This window comes from Lonchura striata, chromosome 2, assembly GCF_046129695.1.
Source record: "Lonchura striata isolate bLonStr1 chromosome 2, bLonStr1.mat, whole genome shotgun sequence".
In the NCBI taxonomy this organism is placed as follows: domain Eukaryota; kingdom Metazoa; phylum Chordata; class Aves; order Passeriformes; family Estrildidae; genus Lonchura; species Lonchura striata.
This window is the reverse complement of record NC_134604.1, coordinates 32,197,848-32,217,266: the sequence shown is the minus strand read 5'-3', so window position 1 is coordinate 32,217,266 and position 19,419 is coordinate 32,197,848. Positions and strand designations below refer to the sequence as shown.

The following is a 19,419-nucleotide window of genomic DNA, read 5'->3' as shown; positions in this document are numbered from 1 at the left end:
AGCCTTCTGAGTATCTTTGTAGCCTCCTCTGGCTACTCAGCCCAGATGGAGACATTCACCTTCATGCTGCCAATGCAGGACACAATATGGCTCATCCAGGCCTCTTCAGCCTCCTAGAGCTGGTGATGCAAGGAGAGGCTGGCTCAGACAAAGCTTTTTCACAATACCAAGAACCTGTGATTGAATCAGAAAGGGAACAGCAGCATTTCAGGGCCACTGACCTCTAGCAGTGTTGCCGCAGTGATGAGCGATGCTGACTGAACAACCTCGCAGGCATCCAGGTTGTCATAGGTCCGAGCTGGGGAAAGAAAGGCAGAGGGAAAGCCATCAGCAAGGGATGTGTCTCTGCAGAAAGTGGATGGGGTGAGGGAAAGGGTCTTTCTCCTCTGCCTCTGTGTGATGTCCTGGCTAAATCTGGCATCAGAAGGGAGAGAAAAGTTCACACATCTGCTGGAGTCCTGCTGCTGGATGCAAAGGACCTGTACTCTGCTCTGCCAGACCAGATAGTAAGGAATGTAGAAATGTTTTAGCATCAAAGTGCTTTAGGCCTCTGCCTTCTGAAGAGGCTTTTTAAATTGCTGCGTCATTTCTGACAGCAGAGCTGTTTGGTACATTTACAAAGGCATATCCTATCACACAGGCAAACACTCCATTAGTCTCTCTTTGTAAAACCTGAGTCTACTGAATGGCCTGTGTCCATATTCAACCTCACAACACTCAGAAACGTGGATGTCATTGAGCACACTGCAGCCTGGCAGTGCTGCTGTGGGCAGGTGGAATTATTCCTTATTTCTTGTCCTTACAATGCCATAATAAACACCTGAGTCCCTGGCATGGTACCATGGCAGGTGTTCTGGATACAGCCCTCCATCCCTAAGCTTGGCTCCCTGTCAGCAGGCAGAATAAAGAGCAGCAGTGCACTGGACCATGTCCCTGTATTTTGTCCTTTTACCTTCATACTGCAGGTTGCCCATGTGCAGGATGGCAGCCAGCAGCTTGGAGATCTCCCAGTTCTCAGTGTCGGTGAACATGAGGACCTTCATAGCGGAGCGGATATTGGCGTACTCCTTGCTATCATCTCTGCCATCACAGGTCGTGCAGTTACCCTGGGGAGGCAAACGGGGCACACACTGCATGGAGCAAAGCCAGGGATATAATCCTAAACTATCAGGATTATACCAGCAGGGTATAATCCTAAACTATCAGGACTTCCCCCAGAACTAGGAAGGTTTTGTTTAAGGGATGATGCTGAACTTGTGGATCAGGCTCTGCTCTTTGTCATATTCTATGATTCAGTGCTGAACCTTGTGACCTACACTTACCCCATTGTCCCCAGGTACCCTGTGTCTGACTGCCATCAGCAGAAGAGAAAAAGCTCTCTGAGATGGGGATAGGGAGCTGGAGGCTCCCACTGATCCAGTTAGAAAGCTGGGTCCCAGCCTTGCTGATGATGCACCAGCCTGAATTACACCTGCTTCTATCAGCTCTTCTAGATATCAACACTAGTATATAGGGAGCGGGGTTGGAGATTGCTGGCTCGGTCGGACACTTGGAGCACACACAGCTCAGTCCCATATTCTGCTGAGAATGTGCCATCCGGACAAGCACTCCTCTACAGCCATCACTGCCTCAAGAGCAGCAGGTCTTATCTAACACCATGGCTACTTTCAAACACGTGGCATTTTGGCACCATACACCATCACATCCAAGCCTGTGTTCTACTTCACAGAAAGTGTGGAAATAGCCTGGTCTAGACACAGGGATTAAGGATTTACACTAAGACTATGAACCTTGCAGTGGTGAGACAAAGAGATCTGTCAAACCCTGTGGCTAAAGCTCAGGAAGGTCATAACCAGCAAAGCAGCTCTTGGTTGCAGAAACACCTCTCTTTTCTTTCTGCCTTGCTAAAGACCTTTCACCACAACACCCCACCAAACCTCTGTTTCAGTGCGCTCTCACCATCGCAAGGTAGTTGTAGTCTGTGGCTTTCCCAAGACCCAGCTTCTTCTTCTGCTCCACGGTCATTCCTCTCAGCATGCAGTAGAACACGTGGTAATTCCTCTCGTCCTGGGCCTGCAGGAGAAGAGCAAGTGCCAGCTCTGTGAGGAGAACGGCACGGCAAAGGTCAGCTGCCCGCGCCTTGCAGTTGTATCACCTCACCTGCCTGCACACCCGGGACTTCTCCAGCAGGTACTGCTCAATCTTTGCCCCCTCTATGGCTCCCCTTTTGTTGAAGTGGATATCGATGTACTTCCCAAATCGGCTGGAATTGTCATTACGGATGGTCTTCGCATTCCCAAAAGCTGCAAGAATTATGGTGCGTTACAGAGGATCTGATGCAGGGAGGATGATGGATCAGGTGTCATTGTGAGGGAAAAAGGTCAAAAGAGTGAGGCTGAAAGGGTTAAAAGCAGCCCCAAAGCCTTCCCTTAAGTTTAGCTGGATCAATTTCATCCCAAGATGTGTATCAGATGAATTTCCTTGGAAATACAGAGAGGAGCACAGAGGAGGAAGCTTGGGAATGTGGTGATCTTATCTAGGAAGAAGGGCTAGGACAGCAGGATTTTGGCAGCAGCTGATGAAATTAGAGGAGAGTTGAGCATGAGTGGCTACAGTGTGAAAGGTGACTCTGCAGAAAATGACAGAGATGCTAGTGAGAGATTTGATGATTGAGAGGGAAAGAAAAGGGAAAATGCTTCCAAAAGGAAAATACAGACAACTAAGCCAACCTCCAGCAGGAGACTTCTCCCTACAAGCTGACTGTGCAGAGAAAGGTACCCGTGTCCATCCTCTGTTGGGTGTGGATGAGTGCCCCAAGCCAGCACACCCTGCAATTTCTGCTCCAGGATTTCTGGCAGGTGATGGACATGCACTTGAATTACAGAGCCTTTCTTTCCTGAATCTCAGCAGTGACTAAGTGCATATTCAATAGTGCCCTGTGTGCTTGTCACATTTCTGTTGGTTCCTAGAGGGTTATTCACCAAGCAGAGGAGGTAAAAATCATAGAATTTTATTTAATAGAATTATTATTATTTATTCCAATTTGGGTTGGAAGGGACCTTCAAGATCATCTAGTTCCAAGCCCTCTGCCAAGGGCAGGGGCACTTCCCACTAGACCAGGCTGATCAAACCTCTATCCTTAGAGAACAACCCCAGTGTTACTCTTTAAGGAAAATGCAATTTTTCTGTGTAAGCATAAAAGGTACATCTGGCAATCATGTTGGGTCAAGAGGGTTAGATAACCTATTTAAATTAAAGATATCCAATTAAATCAGTGGGGTTGATAACAGTAACAGCCTGCCAATGAACCCATTGAGGCCACAAGCTGATTCTCATTATCAGGTTCTTTCTTGGACTCCTCTTATTTCTTTTTCTGCATTCTGCTGCCATTCACTAGTGTTGGAAGGAAAAGGTGGGATTTGCTATTGTATACAGCAAGCACAAGGTGCTGTGAAGCTCAGGTCCTATTAAACTGATGTTTTATGGAACAATCAGAGAATAGGAATATGATTTTTGCAACTATGGCCAAACAAGAAAATAATTAGTTAGCTGAATACAGCACTGATGGGATACTGAAGCTCTGCATGCAGTCCAGCACTGGAGAAGGTGGTGAGATTTTTCTAAAGAGCTTTGACAACATCAGATACTCAAATATTGATCAGCACTTTTACATACTACATACAGAATTAGGTAAAATTCAGGAGTTCGTATGGATTTTCTGGTGAGAAAAGTATTGTTTTAAGTGGAAAACCACTTCCCTCTCCCCCCCCTCCTCCCCCCCCCCAAATTTTAAGTAACAAAACAGTAAAAAAATAATACAGGTCAGCTGAAATGCTTTGCTTTCAACAAGATTTGTCAAAAGTACTAAAGCAAACACTGAGAGCTCAAATCAGAGAATACTAGTCTTGTGAAAAATAAATTTAGATGGAAAGAATCTGAATGTATTGTGTAGCAAAAGCGTACTTAAAAAAAAAGTTTTGTCACTTTTTTGGAAACTCAAAGTGTGACATAAGTGATTTACATTTGCTTATATTTTATGGTTCCTGCATCTGCTTTTTATTTTTTCCTACAAAAGAATTCTTTATTATCTGAGGCCTCACCTTCCAAGATGGGATTTGCCTCCAGAACTTGCTGCTCAATCCAGGAGTGCTGACCACTGATTGCTGCTAGGAACTGCAGAATCAGTTTTGTGCTTTCTGTCTTCCCTGCTCCAGATTCTCCACTGCAAGACAACATGAGTGGAGGTCAGTGAGAGCCATGCAGCATTCCTGTCAATGTCCCTCCCTCTGTCTCCAAAGGAACTTCTGTCTCTTTGTCTCTTCTGTTAGTGTAGGTAGGATGAGACCACTAAGGATGGGTTTCCAGCATCCCAAGGATTGGTTGTGGGACATATGCTAGGACATGGTACCAGACAGCTTCCAGCCAAGGTCCAGATTTGCTCCATGTTCCATTTGGCCCAAGCTGTTGCTTGAATTCGGGTATCCCCAGCAAATTCCATCATTCAACCAGCACTAAGAAGGTAGTGAAATACTTTCAGTCAGTGCTTTTCCAGGTATGATCACCAGACCATGACCCTGTGGTCCAGGATCTAGCTGTTCCCAGGGGACATCTTCATCACCAGTCTTGAGCTGTGATAAGGCAGACTGTGAAATACAGCTTTTTTACAGCAGGGACTTCCACAGGTCTCCTAGGCTTGTTTTAACAAGGAGCAGGTGAGAGAGGAGAAGCTTATGGGGCAGGAAGCCAGAGCTTCTCCTCAAACTTTTCTCTTCACTGAAAGATAACCTCAGCTATCTCATGGAATGCTGGGCAGAAATATTTGGGTGAGTCTGTGATGTGTCTGATACATGGGATAACCAAAATAAGTGACTGAAACAGGCCTTCCTAACATTGAGTATCCAGTCTTCGCTTCATGGGCAAATTGTTTCACTTTTCAGGCCACTGGCACACTGCATTGACTCTCCTATGGCCCCATGTGATGCTTTTTTAGACCAGCAAAATAAGCCTCACTGAATGGCCTTTTCAGACTCGTTCAGAATTTATAGGACTGTGTTGGAGGGCTGAGGACATCAAATCTGGCTTATACCACCATTTGGGACGGACATTGGAGGGAACTATACCCATAACTGTGACCAGGCACTCCTTAGTGCCCAAGGTTGGTCAGTCCAGAGCAGAGCCATGCATGGAGACACCCTTCAGGAGTGTGAATGACCACAGGTCCAGTGACCAAGCTTGTCCCCGACCCTTCCTTGTGCAGAAGGTATCCATGTTTGAGGTTTTGATGTCTGTAGGAGTATTGAGCTTAAATTTAAAAGTGGAAGCTCAAAATGAATATGAGATCTATTGAGTTATAAGGATAAATACCAAAGTATTGATAAAGCACCTCTACTAGGAACAGAGTGACTTCAAACAGAGACACACTGGGACACGCACATTCTCCACACTGGGAATATGTGGATGGAAGATCTAATCAGCCATTTTGTGTCTGACTCTATCTGATAAGCTGTTCCAAATCAAGCACGTTGCATCTGCTTGTCATCTGCTCTTAGGTTATGGCCCATTTGGAAACTCAGAAACTCACCTTATGATGCAACACTGGTCCTTGTTGTTGCGCTGCATGTTGAAGTAGCAGTTGTCAGCAATTGCAAAGATGTGTGGTGGCATCTCACCAATCTTTTTGTTGGTGTACAGGCGTATCTGCTCAGGTGAGTAGATGGGTAGCAGCTGGTAGGGGTTTACTGCCACCAGTATTGAACCAGTGTATGTCTGGAGGAAAAACACATGAAGGTTTATGGGGACAGTGAGGTGTAGCTGAGAGACTTTAACAGCTTGGATGGAATGTGGATGGAGGCCAGAAAAATCAAGGCTTTTTAAAAGCTGGATGAAAGATGATGCTCAAGTCAGAGATGCTTGCAGGGGGAGCCTGGAGTAAAATGGGAAAGAAGTCCCTAAATTGATCATGCACAACATGGCTGCAAGCCTTAATTCATATTTGTATGCTCTCAGCTAAGATTCAGAGTCTTAAGAGAAGCTCATAGTTGCAAAAAATATCACCAGAGCCAGCATATATTCATACATATCTACTGCATTGCACGTATGATGAGAAACCATAGGTGAAAGAAACCTGGCAACCATTCCCATATCTCAAGGCAGGACCAGTTGGATCCAAACCATTCTGGCAGATGACTATCTAACCTGTTTTTATCAATCCACAGCAGCTACTAAACTTCCCTCTGCAATGCATTCTTCTCTACCATCTCTGCCTAACCAATTCTCTTAATACTTCAGTTTAAACCTTATCCTGTGCAGATGGCTATTGTCCACAAAGTCCTGACATATCCCTTCTCATTTATTTCTGAAATTTTGTAAATGGCCTTTGGTCCAGCTGTCCTGGGCCTTGGGTAGCAAAACCCTCTGTAGTATCTTGCTCTTTCATTTCTGCCCTTCCAGAAGCTGTTTCTCTCAAGCCTCTCATCAAAGGACTCGTGAACTTTGTTATCTTGCTCAGATGCAGCGGTGAGGTTAGGAGGTTTGGCCACATCCCAAGCTCAAGGCAGAGAATAAGGACCTCCTTCCCCTGTTCCGTCTGTCTAAAAGTCAGTGTCTAGAGCAGGTGAGTCAGTGGGTCTCCACCTTGGCTTAGCCAAGGGGCATGAGATGAAGGCTACTTTCACTCTGTGACTTCAGAGAAGTCGCTATAGAAATTAACCTAATTTCTCTAGGTTAATTTTTAGCAACTGAAGTTACAAGATTAATCTTACCTTTCTTTCCTGATGGAAGCAGCTGTGAAAATGCCCCCACTACTGCATATATTTTTTCAGGAAACAAAATAAGTAAATTCAACATTCATATAATCCTTATGGGTTTTCATCTGCATGGCCTAAACCCAGTAAGGTTTCAGCACAAAGCAGCAATGTGGTACAGCCAAGGATGCTTGTGAGAGAGAATAAATAATTTGACACCATCTCTCCAAAACTTGCCACCAGTTCAGGCATCCTGAAGGCAGCCAGTAGGTGGCAATTGTGTCCTATAGTAGGGAGGATGAAATCCATTAAAGGCTCCTCACCTTCTACTCTCATGGCCAATACAAAAGAGCAACTTTCAGTTCAGTCCCATATGAGGTTTGACTTTACAGTGCTAACTGGGAAAGGACACAATACTCTCCTCTGTAATGGGGGATTATGTGCCAGTAAGGGAAAAAAGCTCTTTGAGCCCTAGAACAATGTTGTCACAATTCCAAAGGGTAGAAATTGGCTGTGAAATCATATAACCTGGATTTTAGAAGAAGAAGGTATTGAAAAAAGGGAGCAGAGACATCCCAGAGAAGCCTTCAAAGGGGACGGAACAGGTAACCTCAATGCTCAGAGGAGGAGGGAGCTCAATTTCTGAATGGGATTATGACATCAAGATCCCTAATGAAGACTCCTTTGAGTCATCATTACTTCATTCATTTCCTCTTTACAATTTATCACCAGGTTAATTTTAGGGACATTTTTCATCTTCCTTGAGTTTTTTTTTTTTTTAATCTAACTCCTTGCAGAGGTCTCTGAAATCCCTGTGTTTTAGTCACACTGGTCTGCCCTGCCACAAATGTAAACAGAGAGGCTTTTAAAGGTGTTAACCATTAGGTATTCTTTCTGGATGCTCCCACTGACCCTTCCCTTGTGATCCACAAAACACTTTGTCAGCATGAACTCTTGTACTATTGCTTGTTTTTGTAGGTCATTCCTAGTTGATAAATAATCACAATTTGCCCAATTCTCACAGCTGACAGAAGGCAAAACTTTGTTCACTCTGTTGATCAAGGGCCAAAGGGCACTTCCAAGGAAATAGTAGCTTACTGGTTTCTATTGCTGGGTGATGTCAAAGCCCTTTTCTATTGGAAAAATAAAGCTTTACTGAGAGCAGGGACTCTGCTATAGCTGACCACAGGAACCGCATCCCACAGCAAATTCAATACTGCCTGCATGACCTACATTTTAATTAGCCCCAAACAAATCCTTTCTGAGCCTGCTTCCCTCACTACCCAGAACACCATGGCTGACTTCATCTGGATTCTTATGGGGTTAAAGCTCTACCAAACACTGCTGCATTTTGCCAGCCCTTAGAGATCAGTAGCAGGCACTGGTTTCATTTCCAGATAAAGAGATTTAACCTTACTCATGAGTTCAAACTCCCCACCAGACTCTCTTGCTATTCAGCATAGTTTCTTTTGCTGTGTGCAAGCCAAACTAAGGGCAAGAATACCTTGTTGAAATTTTTCATATTTTGCTGCAGACATTTCTTCCCTTCAAGGTAAGGTCATTACTGAAGCACTTAAAGATTTAACCACATTCACATGTTGGGGACTTTCCAGCTCTAGAAATGTGTCACAACTTCACCATGTGGGTCAAGCTCTGCACCAAAGCAGATGGATGCTCTCAGTGCATTTATGAAGCAGCAGCAATGGTGGTGCAAAGTAAATGAGAAGGCCACAACGGTGAACAGAAAAAAGTGATCCAGTGGAAGGCATGACAGCAATTGCAAATGACATTGCAAAGAGTCGTACTTACCCTCCCGCCGCAGTTTGTCTTATGAGTAAAATGTGAGGGAGAAGAAAAAGGGAAATTATATTTTATTAGAGCAGAACTACACCCTCCACAAAGCTAAGGACATGAGGAAACTAGAGGAACTAAAGTCCCATTGGAAAAGTAATCATTTACTCAGCAGGCTCAGAAATCCTTTTAAGCAGTGAAACTTCATTGTCTTTAAGGCAGTGCTAGTTATACCACAGAATAAAAACCACCTCAGCGGACTGGGTGTCCCCTGGACACAGGCATCCATATGATACCTTGGCTTTGCAAAACTGTCATCAATATTTACCACATCCGACACAAATTACTCCTCCTAGTTCCATCACTCCTGATAGATGAGATCTAAGGTTGGGCTCCTGAGCCTCCACACCTATAGACAGAAGTGGTTTGCATAGCTCTCTATCAAGCTATGCACTCTGTCATTTTGAGAGTGTCATTCTGATTCTGAGGTTGCACTAATTGCTGTGCTGTGCCCAGTTCCCCGGCTGGCACTCTAAAGCCATTAGTGGTGTGGAGCAATCAAGGCACAGTAACCTGGAACTTCTGTGATGCAAATGTCCTTGTGGGATGTGGCCATCCCTTAGGCAGGAATTCTGAAGGACACACTGCCCTGTCACCACTGGACCAGAAGAACTTGTAGAGAAACTGATGTGGTTATTGTGTCACTTCAGCCCAAATCACCACCCACACTCACCTCCAGGCTAAAAGCTGCCCTTTGCATCAGCCCTTATTAAGATGATGTTGCCACACAACACTTTGCACAGTGCTTGTTTGTGTTCCTAATCTTCCTGGATGCCTGTGAATAGCTTGGCAAGGCAGCTCAGAGACAGAGCTTTTTTGAAGGAGCTTGGTGTATTCACAGGCAATCTGATGATACTGTACACACAGAATTGTATCTGAGGATCTCAGGTCACTTGGAGAGGCAACAGGAACTTGCTAAATAACACAGACACCCCAAAAGAGACACAAGGACACCACTGAAAAAACATAGAACACGATCCAAACTTTCTCAGAGAGAGCAGCAGGAATCCACTTTGTGCCACTGCAGGGTGCCCACAGGCAGGGGAATAAGGGGCAATGCTCAATGGGTAAATTCAAGTTCCTTGAATGAGCCAATCAGCTACAAATCATTGACCATCTGTACTTCTTGGGTGGCATTCAGGTTTCTTGAATTCAGTTATCCACATGAGTGCTGCACCTAACCTTGAAGATGGGTGTGCTCTGAGCGGGGGGAGGTTGGACTGTAAACCTCCAGCTTAAAATTTTCTTCCAACATAAACTCCTCTATGATATCCAAGCTCCAGTCAGCTCTAAAGCACTTCTGTTTGCATAGCTGAAAGTCAATCTTGTCTCTGCTGACTCTGTTGACACCTATGGTGACTGCCATGGATGCCCATGGAGACACCACCTCAAGTATGAATTTGAGCTATTAACTTGCTAGTTTATCATTATAAATGGCAAGAAAAATTGATTATAAAGAGAGAAACCCAGTTCATATAATGTGGGAATAATTTTCTGATTATACTATTTTTGTCTAAACTGACAATATAGGGCCTTAGGCATCATGCACAACAAAAAATGTGTCTGAGTGAGAGAAGCATTTGGAGGTCTCTATTCTCCTCCAGGCTTTGGGGACTTATGGGTGCCTTTTCAGCATCCATGTCCCCTTCCTCCAGGATTGGACTCCATCTCTGAAAGAAGAGCTGGATATCTCCCAGAGAGGGACAAGGAGTTGTCAATCATATAAACAGCCTATGCAGCAGAGTGGTGTCTGCTCCATCACTGCCCAGACCTAATCCAAAATCATCATATCAAAAAGCACTGGACATCAAGCTGTGATGAACAAACAGACTTGATAGATAAAATCCCACTCACACTCTGTTAGCTTATTTTATCTGTGAAATCTGACTGTCTTGTAATTCCCTCCAGCCTGAAAATCTAGTAGTCTCTAGAGCCTTTTAAAAATTAAATGACCAGGAGGCTTTGAAAAGGCCTTCAAAGGCATAGCAAGCACTTACCTGAACATCTAAAAATGGTAGGATTTAATAGTAATACCAAATTTTCTGTATTTGCAGAGGCTGTTTGAGTACATTAGCTAGCAACAAACACGTGTACTCTGAATTTCTGTCTGAAGAGAGAACATTGATAAAACCAGCACAGAGACTTGAATGCTGACTCTTGTTCTCCTGGGGAGGTGGCCTTTGCGAAGAAGAGAAGAGAGATGCAGCTCTGACTGGTTCCCTGTAAATCCCTCAATCTGTGAATGTCTGTTTGGATGGGCAAGGCTGCACTGGGTCCACTGGGCATGACATGACTGAGCTCACCTAAGGAAGGACACTGCTGTCCTCAGAGATCACCTGCCAGGATCCCAGGCAGCCCAGGGCTAATAAGCCATGAACACAGACTAGGAAGGTTTTTTAGAACTGTTCTGGGAGTTGCTTAATTCTTTGTTCCCAGTTATTTCATGCATGCCCCTCATCATCCTTTCTCCACCCCTTCCACCTCCAGCAATGGTTGTCTTCAGCCCCTTGAGTTAAATAAATTACTAGTTCAGGGGGAGAGGGCAGAAGGGTCACATTGAGCATGTAGTTTACACCTCTAGAGAAGCTTTTGCTTTAGGGTGACTACAATATGCTCATGACTTGAGTTAAACTGGTTACTCTGTGTTCAGAAAGCTAATATACATGCCCAAAACTTTTACAGGGGCAGGACAGCAAGGTGGTGTGGACTTTGCCTGTGGCCTAACTCATGGAGTCTTTCACTGAGGCATCTAGAAGCTCTGCAATGTCCTCCAAAGTCAGAAGCCCTTTGCCACCTGGGACAAGGTGAAGGTAGAAACCCAAATGCTCAGTTCAATCAGAGTTCCCCCTGACATGGGTTCCCCAGAGCTAAGGAGAGCAGGGCATGGAGTGCAGAACCAGAGGTGAGGTGAGGTGGACACTCACATAGATGAGGTGCTCCCGATAGCGAATCAGCAGGTTCCTGAGAATTCCTGCCTCATTCAGGTCCCCCAGGCGGATCATGTCCTCCACCCCATGGATGGAGGTGGGGTGCATGGGTTTGATGTGGCTGGCATTCTGCGGGGAAATCCAGTGCTCCTGGGAAAACAGCAAGGCCACAGAAAGGTAAGTCAAATGAGAGACCACTTGGATGAAAGACACAAACAGCCCACCCCAAAGAGAAGGACCAGATGGAAGAACACACACAAGAGATCATCAGCACATGTGCCACAGCTTCTATTCCTGGGGCAAGGCAGTGACGAATTTGAAAGATTTGTAACAAAAGAAGGAAAACATCTTTTTATTGAAGTTTTATTGGAGCAACAAGAGACAGGAGACACAAGCCATCCTGGCAGGAATCTCCTCCAGGGCAACGTGGTCATCCAGCACATCAGGGGAGTTTATAACAAACAGCACATTCATCTTCCCCTTCACATTTTCACATCACTGGTTAACCCTCTCCCACAAAATACTGTTGAGCAGAGAGAAGATGATTTAGAAAAGGAGAAAGGGATGGACAGGGCTGGCAAAGTCATACTTTTATTGGCAGCGTTATTTAGACTTAGCACTTCTAAGGGCTTCAAAAGCCACTACAAATTGACCACAAGAACCTTGCCAAACTAAATCTCTATTACCCTTGAAGAGAGTGGGAACATTTACAATTACTTCAGCAAGAAAAAAAAAGCAGCACAGAGAACCACCTTGATACAGACCTTACTCTAAACCAGCCACCACTGTAGAACAACAGAGGTGGGGAATTGAAGAAAAAAACAGTAGTTTGGCACATCAGGTATTGGTAGGAGTTAAGGAAGAACTGGATAACAACAGAGGAACCTCAGGTGTAAGTGGGTTTGCTCAAATAATTACCTAAATGTATTTTGGGGGCTTCTGCTATCATTGTTCTCAAGAAGGTTCTCAATCTTGCACTCCCAGTACAGCCACGAAAATGGGGACACAACATTGTCATGTCTACACATACAAAACTATGGCACAGTTGATTCCCAAGGACATACAGGAGAGTATGTCCATGGCCCTGGGACCCCTGGCCTAGCAAGGCCATAGATCTGAAGAAGGGACATCACAAGCCTTTGTACGTACATTGCCTTCATCATCCACGACCTGGATCTGTCCAGAGTCACACAGTTTAACCACCGCTCCAATGGGGACATCGAATTCCCGTCCGGTTTTGAGGTCCATCCACACATAATCCCCCTGGAACCAAAGACAGAAGTTACACTCAGCACTGCAGGGAGTTCAACATCCATTGGGATACAAGCAGTTGATGTTTTGTAGCCAAGTCATTAGCACAAATCAGATGACTTCCCTTGCAAACCACAAACCACCCCTTTTCACAGAGGCTCAGGAAAGTAGATGCTTTGCATATGGCACCTGGGGATGTGGTTTAGTGGTGAACATGCTGCTGCCGGGTTAATGGTTGGACTTGAAGATCTTTGAAGTGTTTTTCAACCTTAATGATTCCATGAATCTGTGAAATCCCCTGCGAGGTGCCAGCAGCAGAGCATGGTCCATACAGCGTATGGACATAATTCTCTGCTGCCCCACTGCCCTAAGTCTGCTTCTCAAGCTCATGAGTGGTTGTTGGTCACAGTGTGGTTACAGAACAGTGATACAGGCAGAAAAACCCACTCAGGTAGGGGTTTTCCTCTGTGTAATGTACCTAGGAAGTTGCATTTAGGAGATTGTTCTGAGCTCTGCTAAGCCTTATCTGGAGGCTTGGGGCACCTTTCTTCCTTGCAGAGAACCACTATCAAATATTCTTTGGAGACTGCTGAAAAGGGAATAACTAAAGATGAGTTAAAAACATAAACAGAGAGGCAGATATATGTTCTTCTTCAGGAGTTCTTCCACCTACAGCAATGTGTAGGTGGGATGTTTGTATTTAATACTTCTCAGTGGATTTTATCTGCTGTGAGCACTTTCATTTGAGTCCTGAAGCTGTGCAAAGTTTTAGCATCCATAATCCCAAAAGGCTGTGTCCTTTTACATGTTTCAAATGTTTTTACTTCTTTCATTTCAGAGCTCTGTGTTTTCCCTTTGAAAGACACAGCAAGCAGTTGACCTCTATCCACTCACTTCATGTCACTACTGATCCTATACACCTCTGCCCTGCTGGGCAGGGACTATCTGCTCATCAGCTCTGTGGATATTAAATTACTCAAATGCAAAAAAAGCTTTTAAAGAAGCTGTTTTCTTCAATACAAAAGCAAACTCCAAACTAAAGCCCCAAGCAAGATCCATGATGGAACAAAACAGAATTATTTTCCACCCCTATTTGCAAGGTGAAAGGGTATTAAAATGGGGAGCAATCTAGTTGTCAGGTATGTTTTCATTCATGAATCTGAGATTAATGCTGTGGACTTATAGCCCCACCTAACACCACATTCTTGGGGACCAGCTCCACTTGTACCTATTAAGCATGATGCAAATGTGCTATCTACCTTTTGAAGTCCTGAAAAACTGCTGGGAGAGGGAGAAGGAAAACCAGGATGCATCACTTTGCATGTCCTCTGATATAATCCCTTTCCTGAGTATCCACATTTCTGTGGACAGAGCATATTTATAGATTTGGTATGGCCCAATAGCTGCTAAACAGTGTTAATCTCTGTGCTGGGCGGTGGCAACTGGAGATGTCACCATCCAAGTCATCCATTAAGTCTTCCAAGAGACACAAACCTGTAAGTACCACCAGGATGTAAGGTTACACTCAGCGATCCACACATGGAGAAACTACACACCAGGAATTCCCAATCATTTTGTGGCAGACTCTACCCTTAACAGCTGCTTGCAAGGTTTGCACTAGGATAACAACAAAGTAATTCCTGTTTCATGGAGCTGAGTATCCAGTCCTTAGCTTGGGTTTTCATTTCCTCAGAGGGTTGTGCTACAGCTCTAAGTATATTTATCCAGCTCATAAAAATATAGTATTAATATATTTTTCTCATTAACTGTCTTAATCTCACATCTCATAATTCAGTTAAAAAGGCAAAAAAATCACAACTAATGAAGGCAGTGTCAGGAGCAGATACATTATAAATCCATTTATATTAATATTTATTTTTTTAGCTCCTTTGATCTAAAACTCTCAAAGCATTTCAGAACATTCAGCACTGTTATCCTCTCTGCATCACTCGGCAAATTCATGCACACGGGGGGGTGCACACCGGGGGTAACCTGATCAAGGTGTCAGCAAGAGATGAGCTGGGTTGCTCAGCTCCTGCTCAGCAGAAAACCTTTCTAACACCTTAGTAGCTCTGTAAAAATTGTTCTTCATCAAAAATCCAAGAATTGTAATGCCATTTAAAAAAAACTCCTCTAATATTGAATAGCTGTAAAAGCAGCCTGCTTCATATGGTGTATTACCACACAGCTGAGATGAAAGGCAGTCTGCCCTCCCCAAGGTAAACTGATACTCTCCTACCACTAAGACAACTTCTGTGCTTTGTCTGCCTAATGCACAGAGTGCTTATCCCCTCAAACTGCTCTTTTTAAACCCATTAAAATGCAGTTCTTAATACTGGTGAAAAAAGTCTTATGGGATGGGCTAAGCTGGTAAGCTCAGGAAGTTGAGGGAGTTATAAAATAACATCATTTATTAAGAGTGCCAACCCATTTCCTTTTCTGACTTCAATCAATTTCATATAAACCCCATGGAAGTCAGTTACATTCCTTCTGCTGAAGCAATCACCATCGGATCAACCCCAAACCCAGCCGATATATTGGGGATTTCAGGGCAAATCAGGGTGATTCATGCATTTACCAGCTGTGGCTTTCAAGTTGCATAATCTGCCTTGTGCCTACACTGGTGAAGTTTATTTTCCAAAATACATGACAGAGTACTGGAGAAATGAGAACACCACCAGACCCTTTAGAGTATCAACATGGTCTGCCTCTTCCTCCTCAATGCAGCCAGTGGGTTTTAGTATCCTTCCAAACTAGAAAAATCTTCCAAATTGCCCTGGGGCAGACCCCCAGGACCTCACAAACTGGGGGCAGTGACAACCAAACAGTGCTGCAAGAGGAGGAAACACCACACACGGATCCACACAATTCACAGAGAGGATCTTTAGGAGGAGCTTCCAAATGTGAAGAGCAAGAAGGTTGCACTGCAGGGGAGCTACAGTGCTTGGCGGGGGGGACAAAGGAGGAAGGTGAGAGAAGCTGGCGTAAGCAGTACAAGGATCCCATCAACAGCAAGACAGATTTCAAAGCAGCCTGAAAGTTTCCAGCCATGCCCAGGGCTTGGGACCCCCTATCTTACCGCTAACATGGTCGTGGGCTTCAGGACCTGGTTGACATTGCGAAGTAGTGTCCATCTGCCCTGGTCTCTCTCCTGATCTTCCACCACCTCAGGGCATGGCTGCATGAAAACGACTTTCTTCTTCTTCAACATCTCCAAAACTTTGCAGTGGTATTTGTCCCTCTCCCTGCTAAGTGTATTCCAACATGAATGCCCGAATACGGTGGCTGGTTTGCTCTATCCCTGCGGTGTGACCATGCCTGCTGCTCACAGGACACCCTCTGACCTGATTCACAATATGGCTCTTGGTAAAGATCTTCTCCTAGCAGGAAAATTTCCACGCACCAGCCATGGTCCTCCCCTGGCCAGCTGACATGCTCACTTTATGTGAACAGCCCTGTGGGAATCTCAAAGAAAACTGTACAATTCTGCTTCTCTTCATTTAAATTCTTCCAGTCGCTTCAGCAAGGGCTGATACTTGGTCAAGAACCTGAAGGACACTGCAACTTCCCGTTCAGAAAAAACAACTCCAGGATTAACAGGAAACCTCTTCATTTCCCCACGACTTCTCTCTGTTACCTTCCTTTCTTAGTGAAATAACTGTCTGCCAGCTTGAGGACTTTCAGCACAGAACACTCTAGGATACTTAATAATCCACAAATGCAGTCAGTCCCCATGCAACACATGGCATTTAATTAACCTAATACCTTTACATACCAAATTAACCAAAGAGCAGCGGAACTCAAAACCAGAGGCCATCTGCATTTTCTTTAAACTGATCGCCTTGAGTAGATCCATAGCAACTGAATTGTAAATAATTGAGTGGAAGGTGTTCAGTGCAGCACGGCTTCCGTGCCTATAGGTGAGAGGAGAGCCTGTGCTGAAAATGGGCTCAGTACAAGGAGCATGGAGATAATGAGGTTGTACTGACTCTACACCTGCCAGCTCCACAGACCCATTTCTGCAATCACTCCTTCTCTACAGGGAGGAATGCTGTAGTAAGGACTAATCAGTACCACTGACCAAACCAGAAGAGTACAAGGCATTTTACAGTCACTTCAGACTTGCTTTTTTCTTGTCCTGTATTAGATACACCTGAAATTTCTCATTTTCATCTAAGAAAGGTTTTGCTGGTCATTTGGAGAATTTCAAACCACTATAGCTTGGCCCTAATTTCATCCATTAAAATTTTGAATCTAAAGCAGTGCCATTTATAGAGACCAGAGCAACTAGATAAAACAGTGCAGCTGCTAAGACATTCTCATTTATCACTGTTTTAATGCAAAGCTCTACTAATGCCTTGATTACATGAGGTTTTGAATCCATTTGTCCACGAAGAACAGAGAATAGGGGCATGGCTTATTGGAAGGCCTGGCAGTGTAAGGTTAATGGTTGGATTCGATGACCTTAGAGGTCTTTTCCAATCTTAATGATTCTGTGATTTTTTATGCTTGAAGGTAAGCTTTCTAGACAAAGGAGGCTTCACAGGGACACAGTCTTGGAGATGATGGGCACAACAGCAGATGATGGGCACATTAAACTCAGAATGAGCTAGTTCTGCTGATCCATGAGCTGCAGTGATGACAGTGAGGCAACCCTTGCGCAAAGGGCAGGCAACTTTGAAGGTTTGCCCCAGAACAATAAGGTGTATAAGTCTACACACTTGTATATCTGTGCAGGGAAAGTTAAAGAAGAGATCATGTCTCATGGATAAGAAGTCAGGTGAATATTAATTAGATGGATGTCCAGCAAAGGAGCAAGTAAAAATGTACATGAGGCATGATAGTAATGCAGGGAGAAGAGGACAGAGTGAATGTAGCAATCTCAGGGGAGATGTCTACCTCCAGCATGACCTGAACACACAGTGCTGTAAATGACTGCAGTTCTGCTCTCCCAGAAAGCAGAAGATAGATGTCAAAAAACAAAACAAAACAAAACAAAACAAAACAAAAAACAAAAAAAAAAAAAGAGAGGATCCATGTGGAAGGAAAAACTCATTAAATATGTATAAAGGGATCCTTAGGACAAACTCTTGGGATTTGACTGGGGTCCTACAGAGGTTCTTTACTCACCAGAACACCTCTCCTCACTGCTGTGCCACAGAAACTGGAGTAGTGTGGGAGCAGCAGATCCAAGAGAGCTGCTGGAGTATTTATCTCACCTTGCACTGGAGCAGACAATACCATCATTGCTCAGCCATACCCTGCACTGTATTTCTGAGATTGTGTATCACGGTGTGCTGCCAAAGAGTAAAGTAAGGAGCAGAGGACTGCAATGATTTGCCCTAGGTTATCCTTGGAATAGGATCCAAAGTACAGATGGGACCTTAGAGGGCTGAATCTTGCCTCTGCAGTCCTACTATATGAGTGTGCTTATTTTTCTCCTGGCACTGGGGCTGCTGAATATCTGTAATTTCACACATTACCACTATATTTTTTGCACTGTTCCTCTGCTAGCAGCAGATTTTCTTGGCACACTGAGGCAGAGTCACACATGTCAGCCAGAAACACCCAGAATTTGCAGTGAGGTCTGCCTGAATGACCTGAGCGTGCTGCCTCCTGGAATGGCAAACCCTGCTCCTTGGAAGGGATGACCCAACTTGGAAACCAGCCTCTCTTCTCTATGCATCAAGAGGCAGAGCCACAGCACTAAGCCTCCTATCAACCTGCTTTTTCTGAGGGAATGTGCTATGCCTTATGTGTGAAACAAATAAACACAGTACAATAAGGAGAGGGCCACAGTGGAGGAAAATAAACCTTTAGCTGGCTGGCAGGCTGTCAGCAATGCCATCCGGTTTAGATTACAGCTCCCCGGGGTAACATTAGACCTTTCCCTGCAGAGACAGAAGTATGAGCCAGAAGACTCCTGCTGGACCCTGCTCTGATGATTTACTGCACCTCTGCAGCAGCAGGCACAGCTGAGATCAAGGTCCTGCTGTGACACGCTTTGTGCATAATCAAAGTAAGGAGTAAATGTTTATCCTAAGGAATTGATGTGACACAGGCAATGAGTTCATGCTGCTGCTGAGGCCTGAGCTCCCATTAAGTGCTACTGCAGTGGCATGGACCTTACTGCTGGAGAAAGAAGGGAAATTTCACCTGCAGGAAGCACCTCACAGCAGGTGAAACACCCAGTTTAATGAAAGCTTGGGTTTCTTTGCCCCAGACTGTTTTTCAGTCACAAAGAAAATGCATCAGACACTATCAGGGTGGATGAAGTGCTCCTGAATCAATTATTTTGCAGCTAGCACTGAAAAGCTAAGTTATTCAGTGACAAAAGGTCAGGTACAACTAACCCAATGTTCACCTCTCAGCAAGACATCCAGACCTTTGCTAGATGATCATCCCTTTCAAACGAAATATCCTAGCCTAGTCTAGCTTATTCTACACTCAAGGGGAAAAAAAGAGGCACTTCTATGGTCACCAAAGCAGGTAATTAAACTAGGTCAGATGATGCTGACCTACAGGAGTATGTGAAGAGGACATTTTGGACTGAAAAAACTACAGTACATGTGGCCCCTACCCACTGCATGAATACTGAAAATCCCTGAGGGCTGATACTCAAGTAAATTGCTGAAGGATGTGGAAAA

General features: G+C 44.5%; 1 protein-coding gene across 1 annotated transcript in view; it reads right to left on the bottom strand.

Annotated features, from left to right (window-relative positions):
* MYO7A (myosin VIIA) overlaps positions 1-12,784 on the bottom strand; it is a 58,486-nt gene extending 45,702 nt beyond the window's left edge. Inside the window, exons 1-9 of the mRNA XM_077781289.1 lie at positions 12,671-12,784; positions 11,519-11,671; positions 8,553-8,570; positions 5,582-5,766; positions 4,101-4,222; positions 2,161-2,303; positions 1,960-2,073; positions 953-1,106; positions 222-298 (exon numbers count right to left, since the gene is read on the bottom strand). Of these exons, the coding sequence (XP_077637415.1) occupies positions 222-298; positions 953-1,106; positions 1,960-2,073; positions 2,161-2,303; positions 4,101-4,222; positions 5,582-5,766; positions 8,553-8,570; positions 11,519-11,671; positions 12,671-12,769 (1,065 nt within the window). The 5' untranslated portion in view covers positions 12,770-12,784. The remainder of the gene's footprint in view (positions 1-221; positions 299-952; positions 1,107-1,959; positions 2,074-2,160; positions 2,304-4,100; positions 4,223-5,581; positions 5,767-8,552; positions 8,571-11,518; positions 11,672-12,670) is intronic.
* Positions 12,785-19,419: the final 6,635 nt, after the last annotated feature.